The sequence below is a fragment of the Babylonia areolata genome, chromosome 1 (genome assembly GCF_041734735.1).
Source record: "Babylonia areolata isolate BAREFJ2019XMU chromosome 1, ASM4173473v1, whole genome shotgun sequence".
Lineage (NCBI taxonomy): Eukaryota > Metazoa > Mollusca > Gastropoda > Neogastropoda > Buccinidae > Babylonia > Babylonia areolata.
The window spans coordinates 67,995,830-68,009,414 of record NC_134876.1 but is presented as its reverse complement, the minus strand read 5'-3'; the positions used below and the strand labels follow the sequence as shown (position 1 = coordinate 68,009,414).

Sequence of the window (13,585 nt, the reverse complement as noted above, 5' to 3'; positions counted from 1 at the left end):
ATCAGTGGTATACATTCAGCTGGTTGAAAACATTGCAATTGGTCATTCTCCTTCAAGCCATGGGGACACAACTACAAGCCAATGTGGGTTGATACACACAACTTCATGCACACAAGTAAGTAAAAGGTGTAGGCAGATATAGATGACCAATTTCAGTAAATTCCTCTAGGAAGAAAGTATCCATGCAGTGTAAAGTGACCTTCATTTAACCTGAAATTATAAATGACAAATTGATGCATTACTGTTAATAGAATATGATCCATATGGTTTGGAGACCTACAAAAATGTGTGTGTGCGCGCATACACTGGATGAAATGGGATGTATGGTAGATGATCGATTTGTTGTACATGTATCAATTTGAATTAGGTCTAACCAGAACATTTTAATACTGAACATGGTCTTTTGGTCTTTGAATGATAAAATGTGGTAACAACTTTGATGTGTGTGTGGGGCGGGGGTGCTGGAGGGGGCGTGGGGGGGTGGAGGCGGGGATTGAAGGGGGGGTATCAAGCACGCACACACACACACACATACACCCACTGAGGACAGAAGCCAGCAAGTCCATATGGTTTCCCCAATATTTCGGACTCTGGCCTTCCTGGAGGGGCAGTACTGTTTTGGTAAACAACTGAAAGAAACCCAGACAGACGATGTGACATCAGCATCTGGTGGCTGAGAACCGTTGACAATGTTTGCATGTGTGTGTGTGTGGTCACATGTGTGACCAGATTTGAGTTCGTGTTTTTTCACATCTCCGCCACCGCCACATCATTCACGCTTCCTACCAAAGAGAGAAAGAAACTGGTGCCAGGCAAGTATTTTTCTCCCTCTTCTTGAAAAGCAAACAAACAAAAAGAACTATAGTTTGAAACAGGCAACGAAACCCAAACTAAAACTGACTTCGTTCCTCGTTGTCCCCAGCACGCTCTATCAGCTCTGCGGACCCCAGACACGCGCATCTTAAAATGACACAGACAGGTCACGGCCTCCAGACATGCAAATCAAGAAAGGGTCATCAAGCTGCCACAACCCCCCCCCCTACCCCACCCTCTGGCACCTCTCTTTTCCTTCCCTCCCACATGGAAGTCGTGCATCGAAATTACTACGCCAAAGTCTGAAAACACACATTGTCCAGTTGAAACATAAATCATATACCATTTTGATAGTCTAGTTTTATTTGTGTAGTTGAAAACATAAGCAACAGATTAAAAACGTAATCAAAATAGATCACTTTCGAAATATTTTTCACCTCGGATGCTTTTCCTGTTGACAAACAGAAGCGGTAATTAACACTGGGGAAACGTGACGTCCAAAGTGAATGTAAATGTATGCATGCTGCGCGATACGAACACTGGAAATTGCATGGAAAACACAGACGTCAAATGAACACGAAAATGGAATTTGTGACACTATTTTTTCTCCTCAGCATTGCACAGTCTGAAGGTAAATGGTTAATTTTGGCGTCTGTCGTTCGCAAAAAACCGTTTATGTTCTCCTTTTTTTCTTCTCTTTTTCATTTTTTTTCTGTCTTCCATATCAGAAACCCAGCATGATTTAAAAACTAAAAAGTGACCAGAATGAGTGTTCTGTTGGTAACACAAACCGACTGTTGATAAATTCAAGCACAACATTAAACAGTTTTCTGAAAGGGAGTCATCCATATTATGAATATCGCGCGTGCTGTGACGAGCGTGCGACGGATACAAACTTTCTGGCACTTTATAAAAACATGTACATGCTCACATTGTACAGGAAAAGTACAGATACATGTGAAAATACATGCATACTGATGCAAACACACACACAGTGACACACACACGCACGCGCGACACACAGACACACACACACACACATTATAGGGGAAGGAAATAATCATCAGCTGTGTAATGACCCAATTTAAGCCTTATCAGGTAAATATTGATACAAGGAAAGTGCTGTACTTGTATACTGTACTTGTGCAAAGAAATGCTGTCAGGTATGCACTGGTGTACCAAACAGTTACGTAACATATAAAACAATCTGATAGTGGAGGAAAACAGGTGCAAGTAACAACTAAACACCTCAATGTATATATGTATGTACCTGATTTTTTTTTTTTTTTTTTTTAAGAAAAAAGAAAAGGTATAAAAGTTAGTCAGAAAATCAATAAATTAAGAACCAAACTGGAATCAAAAGAAAAGCTCTTTTGCATTAAACCATGCAGGAAAATGTAATGTTTTTATCTGGATGTTCATTGTGCAGGTTTAATATGCAGATATTGTCAAGATTGTGGCAGTAGTGCAACACCAAGAAATGAAACATGTGTAACAGATGGAATTTGTATCACAGTCATCACAAGATGGGAAGGTCACACCCGTCTTAGTAAGCAGTAAGTATTTTCAGTCTTACCTAATATTTTTTAGGGCCTGTACTATTGTGTTTGAAGTAATTGTGCATGGAATTTTTTTTTTTTTTTTTTTTAAGTTCTAAGTAGTGTAATGTTGTGATAGTATTCTCCAGTGTTTCTGCCCAGCAGAAATGGAACAGAGTAGACAGCACACACACACACACACACACTCACACTCACACTCACACACATATTTATTTTTTCATTTGTTAAAAGAAATAGTAATTGACAGGAAAAGAGAGAAAAAATGGAAAACACAGAGGAAAAGAAGAGAAAAAAGTGCAGATAACACATGAAGGCGAAAGATGCAATAGGAAATGATACCCTAGTTTTCAGGTTTTAGCAGTCTTTATACATTGCCAAGCGAGGTAAACTCTCTGTTGCTTGCTTTCAGATGTAAAAGTAAAAGCGAAGAGTTCTTGACAGACCGGCCTCTGTTCTGTGAAGTGAATCAGCAAGTAACGGACACCTCCAATGTGAAGTGTTGCTCAGATCATGACTTGTGTAATGACTTTGATCACCCAACACTTGCACCACCGCCTCCCAAGTCCGTCAATGCAAGAAGTAAGATATGCTGCCTCCGTAGGTTTGTGTTTAACTCGTGGTTTGAGAAGCTGGTTTCTGAATAACTATAAGCGTGGCTACAGACAGGAGAAATTATCAGATCACCAGTTGAATTTGACATTTTAAAACTGCACTTGTGAGCGTGTGCACAAGAATGCACATACATCCATACATATGTAGTAATGTACACATGCATGCACATAAGTATGAACATACATGTGTATGTATGCATACACATAGATGCACCTGTGCTCACACACACAGATGTGCATGCAGACATGTACATTATGCCTCACACACACACACACACACACACACACACACACACACACACACACACACCTGATTCACATTATATATGCACAACTATTTGTATGCACTTGTTTGTATTTAAATCACAGAACTGAAAAGTGAAATGCAGTTTGAACTGATTGTTGGAACTGTTGTACAGTAATTTCAGAACAGTTGCATACAGAAATACACATTTCTTGAACAGGTACCAGGTTTGCTCAGTTATTTCAGAATTTGTATGTACAAAAATAGTTTTGTTTCTATGTTCTTTTTGGAAAAAATCTCTTATCTATTAGATTTTAAAATCTGTATAATTAAATAATACTCAGTGAGTAAGTTATTTGTTGTTGTTTTTTATTTTTTTTATTTTTTAAATTATTTATTTTTTTGTATAAGTTTCCAACTTAGTACATTGGTTTAAAATACAGAGACATAATGCAATCATTTTAATTTTCTTTCTTTTGTTTCGTGAATCATGTTCAGTATTGTTTGTTTTGGGTTTTTTTTTAATGTATTTTGTGTTTGTTAACTTTCAGAAAGGATTGATTATTTTATTTGAGAGAATGGTTTCTTTAGTTTCCATATATTATCCTAGGAAGATAGAATTAAAAAAACTAAACAAAAAACCCTTGACAACTGTGAGATATGTGCAAATTTCATAATGTTGAGGATCAATATATCAATGATTGTATTTTACTATTTGAAATTATGAATTTGGACATTGCTGTGTTTTTCGAAATTCTGAATTTGAACATTTCTGGTTTGTTGAAATGAGAGAGCCTTTTTTGCTGGGGTAAAAGAATAATGATAATAATAATAATAATAATAATAATGACATTCAAAGAAAACAGTGTTGAGGAAAAAAAAAAGTGTTGCTAGAATGTTTTCATGTATTGTAACAATTGATAAAGTGAATTCATGGTAAGTTTCAGGGGTAAGTGAGGATGAGGGCAGCCTGTCAGCGGTGGAGCTGATGATTGTAATAACAGTGCCTGTGGTGCTGTTGTGTGTGGTGTTGGTGACGCTCTACTGCGTCTACCAGCAGTACCATAGACACAGCAGGCCCTATGCCCCGCAGCCTGACGTGGATGCCAGTCTTCTGATGAATGAGGAGCCACAATCCCTGAGGGAATTCTACAACTGGTCTCAATCAGGATCTGGCTCAGGTTGGCTGAAGAAAGGCATTCAGATTATTTTTGTGTGTGTGATGTCAGGGTCAAAGATTAGTGGAAGGATTTGTGTTCTCGTGTATTTTTGTTGAAGTTCCCTTGATTTGGTGATGCGTATAAATGACTAGAAATGATGACTGGGTAAAAGTAGTGAACAGTAAATGTCTGGGCACACCAACTGTTCACATCTTAAGTAGGATAATACTGCCTGCGAAAAAATACTATTTCTACCATTTACTATTTAGTGAGTGTGTTGAAGATTGAGTTGTTTGCGAACATAAACTGCAAAATTGAAGTATATTGTATGATATAATTTTATGAAAGGGGTGAGTTGTTTGTGTATATAAACTATGCAAAAAATAAGTATTTTGTATGATATGTAAAAGTGGATATGATTTGGTCTGGTCTGTTTTAGAAGAATGGAACCCTTTTACTCAAAGGGAGGGGAAAGACAGCACACTTCTGTTTTTTCATTGGATGTGTAAAATGCAGATGTATCAGAACTGTTCTACTGATATTGCCACTGACTTACTGTCTACTGGTCTGATGTTAATGAACTGACAACTGATTTTGTTTTTGGTGGGTTTTTTTTGTGTTTCTTCTGCAGGTCTGCCTCTTCTTGTGCAACGGACCATCGCTCGGCAGATTCGTCTGGGGGAAATCATTGGCAAAGGTCGATTTGGAGAGGTGTGGTGTGGTCACTGGAGAGGGGAGAACGTGGCGGTGAAGATCTTCTCTTCCCGCGAGGAGCGGTCGTGGTTTAGGGAGGCAGAGATTTACCAGACGGTGATGCTGAGGCACGAGAACATTCTGGGCTTCATTGCTGCCGACAACAAAGGTGGGTTTGTGAATGTTTTTTGTTTTTGTTTCCATCAGAATTTTGTTGTTGTTAATTAACAAACACAAAACTCTTTTAAAATGTTTTTGTGTGTGTGTGTGTGTGGTTTTGAATTATTTTTGTTATCATTTTTTACAAGTTCTTAAAATTTGTGGATGAAGAATTAACAGAAGGGCTATGTCCTCAGCTCAACCTAGTCTTATTTCCGTAGGTGAGCTTAATGGTTAAGATAATGTCTTATTTGATGGATTGATTGATATGGATACTTATATAGCGCCTATCTCGGTCAGTGACCAAGCTCTAAGCCTTTTACAAACATGGGGTCATTTGCAGAACAGGCTGCCTACCTGGGTAGAGCCGACTGACAGCTGCCACTGGGTGCTCATCATTCGTTTCCTGTGTTATTCAATCAGATTTCAGGCATGCACACATACACGCTCAGACAGACATGTATTGATGTAACATTTGCATGGTACTGTAGGCTACTGTACCATATTGTGCTATATTGTATTGTATTGCACGATACTGTAGAGGACTGTACCATATTGTGTTCATTGTATTGTTTTGTTTTGTATGGTACTGTAGGCTACTGTACCATATTGTGTTGTATTGCATTGTACTGTAGGCTACTGTACCATATTGTGTTGTATTAAATTGTATTGTACTGTCTGCTGTTCCATATTGTGTTGTATTGCATTGTACTGTAGGCTACTGTACCATGTTGTGTTGCATTGCATGGTGCTGTAGGCTACTGTACCATATTCTGTTGTATTGTATTGCATGGTACTGAATTGTGTTCTTTGCAGGGGCTTTCTTTCAGGTTTTCCCCCAACACGTGACAGGGTTTTTCAGCCTTGATATGGTTTTGTGCAGTCAGCTGGACTATAAGCAACAATGTCAAATACTATATAATGTAGATAAGCAAATATGCATTTTACTTTCACAATTTCTTTTCCACGCCATGATGTCGTAGTTTATTGTAGTTCATCTAAGTAGTGGGACCCAGGCCTAGGCTTGTAAGCAACCTCACCTGCACATAGACCCATGCTCAGGCATTGAGTCTGTGGGTGTAATGCTGATAAACAGCACAGCAGTGTCAATACTGGCAGCCAGTGTAGTTGCAAAAACTGAATTTGATGTTTAATCATTGTTGGTTCCTTTTACTGCAAAAAAGATGATACAGCAGACTTTATTATTGATGTCGTTGAATTCAGTAATCATAGTAGTGTTATTGGTTACCACTGATTAATAACGAAAAAATATTCTTCACCAAAAATAAATGTCTTTCTTTTGAGTCATACAACTGTTTTTTTGTTGTTTTTCGGGGGCAGATAACGGAACATGGACTCAGTTGTGGCTGATCACTGACTATCACGAGAACGGCTCGCTGTTTGACTTCCTCAATCGACAGGCAATCTCACACAGTGTCATGATCCGACTGGCAGCGTCGGCAGCCTGTGGCATGGCACATCTGCATATGGAAATCCTGGGGGCACAAGGTAAAGGTCTACCTGTGGGGATCTACCAGAGAGTGTGGGGGCTGATGTAGGGGGAATGAAGGTGACAAAGTCAGAAGTATGTCTTGCCATGCACAATTGTTCACCTCCACAAAAGAGTGCTCTTGTGTCCACTGATAAAATAGAAACATCATTGCTCCTTCATATGTGTTGAGGTAAATTCTTTCAGAGATAATACAGGCCCTTGTCTTGTTCCATGGGTACTGCTTGCTGCAGGATGCTCCAGTGTGTATGTGTTCAGTATTAAGAAGTGTCATTAATGGGAAGTTTCACTTTATGGAATCTGGATTTTGGTTTTAAATCTTTAGTTGTGCTGGATGGGAAGATTTGGGTATGTGCTGATATGCATTTACACTGCAGGTGCATGCACGCACACATGCATGCATTCACACACACACATGCACACGCATACACATGCACACACATCCATATTGATATTACAGCCTGTTTCGGTGAAAGATTATCTTCTGTTTACAGGAAAGCCAGCGATAGCCCACCGTGACATCAAGTCCAAAAACATCTTGGTCAAAAGCAACAATACCTGCTGCATTGCAGATTTAGGTAAAATGATTAATTCTTAACATGAACTGATTATGAAGGGAAAAAAAGAAGAAAATCTGCAAACTGTGAAAGAAATATTCTGTGTGTTGATGAATAAATAGCTATTTAAAAAATAAAAAAAAGAAGAAAGACAATGAAACTATACTTGTGAACTTAATTTGCGTATTACTTGTGGAATATACACTTGTTTTGAAGTGATGTGATATTCATTTTCTAATCAGTTTTCAATCTGGCTTGTTAATATTTGTTAACGTCTTCTTTTTTTTCTCTTGTATGAATTACTCTGTTTTCCTCCAGTATTTTCCATTTCAGTGATTTGTGTGCCTTTGAAATATGTTTTTTTGTATTGAGCTTAATTTCATGGTAACATGTTTTCTTCTTTATTTGTTGGATGTAACTCCCATGTTGACTTGTATGTATGATTGTGGTTGTATATGGAGGACTGTTTTTATCCTGCCATGTTGGCAGCCATATTGTTGTTTTCAGGGGTGTTCATGCTGGATTTGCTCTTGATTTCCATAACTAACTGAATGCTGACCTAGATTACAGGATCTTCAGTGTATTCATTTTTCTTTTGCACATGTGTGTACACAAAGAGGGTTCAGGCACTAATGTCTGCACACCTGTTGACCTGGGAGATTGTTAAAGTCTCCACTCTTGAAACACCAGGCACCACGACAGTGCTTTGAATCCGGGACCCTCAGATTTAAAGTCAGAAGCTTTAATTGCTTGGCCATTGTGCTTGTCGTAACAGCCAACTTATAACATGTTTTTACTATATTTGTGTTTGTTGGCAAGGTCTGGCAGTGCGCCATGATTCCAAAACGGACAGCATCGATATAGCCCCCAACAACCGTGTGGGCACCAAGCGCTACATGGCTCCAGAGTGCCTGGAGGAGACGCTCAACACAACTCACTTCGAGTCCTTCAAGCGTGCCGATGTCTACTCCTTTGGTCTGGTGCTGTGGGAGATAGCGAGGCGCTGCTCCCTTGGTGGGATTTTCGAGGACTATCAGCTGCCATACTATGATATGGTGCCCTCTGACCCTTCTGTTGATGACATGAGGAAGGTGGTGGTGACCGAGCGTCACCGACCAGCCATTCCCAACCGCTGGCAGGCTGTTGAGGTCAGTACTTCTACTGCTACTGCTAATGATGATATAGGTATTTATATAACTCCAAATGTTGTCCAGAGACAAATCAGAGCACTTTCACATCAGTCATTCACACATGCATAATTTTGATTCAGAGGGGTTACATTTCTGTGTTTACATTTTCTTGCTTATTTGCCCTGAACAGTAGCAAATTTTCATAATTTATGATGTTCAAGATGCAACATTTTTGTTGTTTTGAGCTCTCTTTCTCTCTCCCCCCCCCCCCCTTCCCCTGTTTTTTTTGCATTGATTTAGATAGATGAATTTGTCTTGTTTTGGACTGAAATCTGATTCTTTGATGATGATGTCGATATTATGTTTTTACTCCTTGAAGTATGATGATATCTACAGGTATCTTTTTTTTTTTATTGACAATAGTTCTGTGTGTATATGTATTCACTGATGATAATGTCTACATTTATTCCTTGATGATGATGTCTGCATGAATATTTATTCATTGATGATGAGATCTACATGTACATATTCATTGATGAGAATGCCTTCGTGTAAAACAAAATATTTTTTTATATATATATATATACGCATATATATTCATTGATGATATTGAACACATGTATATTTATTATTTATCTTTCAGCCGCTGCGAGTGATGTCCCGTTTGATGAAGGAGTGTTGGTACCACAACGCTGCTGCCCGTCTGACTGCACTCCGTATCCGCAAGACCTTAGCCAGTCTGGCCTCTCAGGAAGACCTGAAGATCTGACAGGAATCCTGTCTGTGGGGCTTGTCGTCTTGTTTGAGGCATGCGGAGTGCTTTGTTTACCCTGACTGGTCGCTTTGGTGTGCATTGAAACTGAAAGAGAAACCAAGTATTTTGTTTTCAGTTTGATGACATGTTGCTGGTGATTTGACGTTGCGTGGACTGAAAAGCAGTAGAGTTTAATGACCTGTCAGCTAATGCCCTTAAGGTGAAGTTGTTCAGGGCAGAGGTCCTGATGGGGGACTTGAACACTTACTGCTTTTACTTTTATTTGTGGTACAGAATGCTTGGGACAGTCAACTGATGCTGAACTGTCTGGAGTTTTAACATTGTTTTATGAACAGTGTGCTGTGCTAAGTCTAGTGAACAGTGTGCTGTGTAAAAGGTCCATGACAAATGTGGTGTGTAAACAGTCACTGAACAGTACTATGTAACATGCTGTGTCAAGGCCCAATGAACAGTATTGTGTTAAAAGTTAGTGAACAGTCTGCTGTTTAAAGGTCAAAGACAAGTGTGCTGATAACAATGAACATTTCTGTGTTTGAGATCAGTGTGCTGTTGACAGTGAACATAACTGTGTAAAGAGTTCATGGACAGTGTGCAATGTAAAGAGTGCTATGTAAAGGGTCGGTGAACAGTGCTGTGTTGAAAGTTAGTGAAGAGAATGTTGTGTATAAGCTCAGTGAATATGCTGTGTCAAGGCATGTTAATGATCAGTGAACACTTATGTTAAAAATCAACAAGTTTGTATTAGCAACAAACTGTTTTCTATCTTAAAAGTATGTGACCTTGAAGAAAGGTGAGTGAAAAGTATACTGCACTGAAAGTCAGATGATATTGCACTGGATATGTGGAGTGATGTGAGTAATGGACCAGTAGTGTGTTCTGTGAGATCTGTTGGAGACATTTGGTGTAGCCCTAGGTTTTGTTAGGAACACAATTCATAGACAATAAGGTCTTTTAGGATCTGATTTGTGGAGAGCTACACTGAGCAAAATAAGCACCTGACCTGACATCAGAAAAAAAAGTCACTGACACACCTAAATATACAGCACAAGTTGTTGTGTTTTTTTTAATGTGTTACCTTTAAAAGATAGTGTATCTTGCATGAGTTACAGTGTTTTAGAATGTTGTATTCTTTATCAACAGGGTAAAGTTGAAAACACTGATCTCTGACAGGAATGGACACAAACTGGAAATGAAACACAATGGCTATAAAATACCTGTGAAGTGAGATCTGAGAAATTGTTCAGTTAGGGTCTTGATTCACTTTTTGTCTTGAATATTTGTTCATGATAACCAATTAGATACAAGAAACCAACTTAATTAATATTTGGTTGAATCAAAAGAGTTGGTCGAAGCAAGGTTTCTTCCAACACGAAACCTAGTAAAACATGGACCTAGAAGTCTGTTTCAATGGCAACATTCTTCTTAGCCTGTGAGAAGTGAGTTGTTTCCTTATGACCAGTTTTTAGAAGGGGAAAAAAGTTATTGTGTCCTGCGGTGCCTGTTGTGCTATTTTCACCAGTCCATGACCCCATCACAGGGACTTAGTGGTGGTGAGAAGAAGACATGTGTGATGGCTGAGTGGTCAGTGCATCACTGTCCTGAGCAGCTGGAGATGTAGTGGCCTGAGGTAGGGATTCTCAGATCAGCACACCTAAAGTCTTCAGCAGCACTGGGTCTGACATGTGAAAGCAGCCAGGCAACATACCGAAACTGTGACCTGGCATTTATAGGGGAGAGCTAGAGGCAAATAAAGCATATGTGAGATACCGTCTTGTAGAAAGCCTCAAACCAGTAGGAGTGACCTGGGAAACTGCAAAGAGGACTGCCACAGACTGCTGGAGGGGAAGAGTTATTGGAGTGACTGAGTACTCCACATGGAGCAGAAAAGAGCAGTGATGAAACGCCAGGCAGTTTGTGCAGACAACAGAGCAAATTATCAGGAATTTGTCCTTTGAAGAGTCTTCAGCCATGCTGCTCATACTGGGAAAGAACATGCAAGTGTATTCTCCATGGTTGGGGGACCATATCTGGAGATCTATATCAGTGACATGCATGGTCATGTAAAAGATCAGAACTGGAGTCTGTGTGAAAACCAGTTTCTTGCCTGTGTTCATATTAGTGTCTTTGATGATCAAGATTGAAACTTGTCTCTGTAAAAATCAGTTTCTTGCCTGTCTTCATTTTAGTGTGCTTTGATGATCATAAGAACAGTTGGAACTTGAGTATTCTGTGAAAAGCAGTTTCTTGCCAGTATTCCATTGTATCAGTAGTCATGATTGCTTTCTTCTTCGTAGTATTTTGGAAGGAATACATCGAGGAATTAAATAATGGCTGTGTTCCCTGGCAACAGGATGAGTGCTGCTATTTATCATGAGCTTTGTTCCATTCATATTTATCATGAATTCTTAGTGTTACGGAAGTTGCTTATATCCTGTTGGATAATCACTAATCTTAGATAATGCTGCAGTGTTCAATAACAGATGTGTGGTTTGCGATGTCTTTTAGGTGCTGAATGAAACATTGCTCAGAGTTAACTGAATGTAAAATCTCAGTCTTTCCATGCAGGTGTGTGCACATGCACACATACACATGCATAAACCATAGTAGTAGTATTAGCATTAATAGTGGATGAGAAATACTTAGCATTATCAGATGACTGATTTTTCAAGGTCATAATTTCAAATTCTATAAAAAGATATTTCTTTTATATAGAAATTCATGAGACAGATATCTCAATGCATAGTGTGCTGTATAAATTGGAGAGTTAGTTATAGGGTTGTGGGTACTGGATATCATTTCATAGAAAATCAGATATTGAGAAAAGGAGAAATGTCTGGAAGTAATGATTAATGATAGTATTTGTAGCCTTACCATTATGACAGATGATATCATATGCCTAGTTAAGTACTATTATGAAAATCAGATATTGTGAAAAGGAGAAATGCCTAGAAGTAATGATTAATGATAATATTTGTAGCCTTACCATATGACAGATGATAATTATTATATGCCTAGTTAAGTACTATTATGATAGATTACATCATAAACATGTGTTTGGCATTTGTGCCACTGTCATAAAGATTTACATATAACATTGAAAGAATAATGTGCATACTATTGATACCAGTGTGTTCATTTTTATACATTAGTTCTCCACAACATTCACAGGTACTGACCTGAATGCTGTAATTTCAGATTTCTTATGAAATAATTATGGACAGTGCAAAGTTTTTAGATGAGTGACCAATTTCATACACATGCATGTTTGGTTTTTTTTGCTGAATTTTACTTGCTTGTTTGCTGTTTTTTTGTTGTTGTTGTTGTTGTTTTTTGTTTCTTTCTTTTTTTCTTTTTTTTGCTTTTTATTCCTGACTTTGCTATTGTCTATACCTATGTTGTGCCTTTATTTTCTCATGCAGTTATCATGTAATTCGGGTTTCAGTAAGTTCATTTTCCATGCATGAGAGAAATGATGTCAAACCTTACTTGTAATTTCAGTAAAGAGCAGAATCTTATTCAGATTAAGTTGCATTCAGATTTATCTTCAATACTTTTCTTTTAATTTTGATTGTGGCAGTATGAGGATTTTTTTTTTTTTTTTTTTTTTTTTTTTTTTTTTTTTTTTTTTTAGCTTAGATGCTTTGGTAGTTTTTTAATATAACTTGGTACCATTTTAAGTGTGGGGGTAAAATCGCATGGTTGATGGCAGGTGCTTGGATGGTTCGATAACATGATAGGGAACACCAGATAGATCAGCTGGCTTCTACAGTTTGTTTATTGTTTTTTTGTGTGTGTTTTTTTTGGGGGGGTCTTGGTTTTTTTTTGTTTTTTTTGTTTTGTTTTTTTGTTTGGTTGGGTTTTTTTGTTTGTTTTAAAGTGACAACGCCGGTAAGTTTGTTATTGAAGACGAAAAATTGCTGCCATGCTGTACAGGCTATGAATAATGAAAGTTGAGTTGAAAACTAGTAAGTGCAATTACAGAAGCATTCACACCTCCCACACAGTACCGCCTGCTGGGAATGTGGTGCTTTTCTCACACCTGTATGGTTTAAGGACAGACTCAAGTTTGGTTCTTATTGGGAGATTCCCTTATATTACAGCAAAGCCAGACTACTGAAGGGCATCATGAGTTTGATACTTGTTGTGGGGCGATTTCCTTTTATCACAGCAAAGCCAAATTACTGAAGGGCATCATGAGTTTACTTGTTGTGGGGCGATTTCCTTTTATCACAGTTAAGCCAAATTACTGAAGGGCATCATGAGTTTGATACTTGTTGTGGGGCGATTTCCTTTTATCACAGCAAAGCCAAATCACTGAAGGACATCATGAGTTTGTTACTCGTTGTGGGGAGATTTCCTTTTACACAGCAAAGC

General features: G+C 38.4%; 1 protein-coding gene across 1 annotated transcript; it reads left to right on the top strand.

Annotated features, from left to right (window-relative positions):
• Positions 1–1,314: 1,314 nt before the first annotated feature.
• LOC143293278 (TGF-beta receptor type-1-like) lies at positions 1,315–12,944 on the top strand. Its single transcript, XM_076604113.1, has 9 exons — positions 1,315–1,444; positions 2,243–2,369; positions 2,782–2,951; positions 4,169–4,408; positions 5,019–5,249; positions 6,581–6,748; positions 7,244–7,327; positions 8,126–8,454; positions 9,080–12,944. The coding sequence occupies exons 1-9, from the start codon at positions 1,330–1,332 to the stop codon at positions 9,203–9,205; spliced, it is 1,590 nt and encodes a 529-aa protein (XP_076460228.1). The 5' UTR covers positions 1,315–1,329; the 3' UTR covers positions 9,206–12,944.
• The last annotated feature ends 641 nt before the right edge of the window (positions 12,945–13,585 follow it).

What these genes read in the sequence shown, in the direction of transcription:
- LOC143293278 (XM_076604113.1), top strand. Translation starts at nt 1,330, where the DNA reads ATGCATGCTGCGCGATACGAACACTGGAAATTGCATGGAAAACACAGA. An exon ending in TCAATCAGGATCTGGCTCAG is followed by an intron (nt 4,409 to 5,018) that starts GTTGGCTGAAGA and finishes TTTCTTCTGCAG; the next exon opens with GTCTGCCTCTTCTTGTGCAA. An exon ending in ACCGCTGGCAGGCTGTTGAG is followed by an intron (nt 8,455 to 9,079) that starts GTCAGTACTTCT and finishes TTTATCTTTCAG; the next exon opens with CCGCTGCGAGTGATGTCCCG.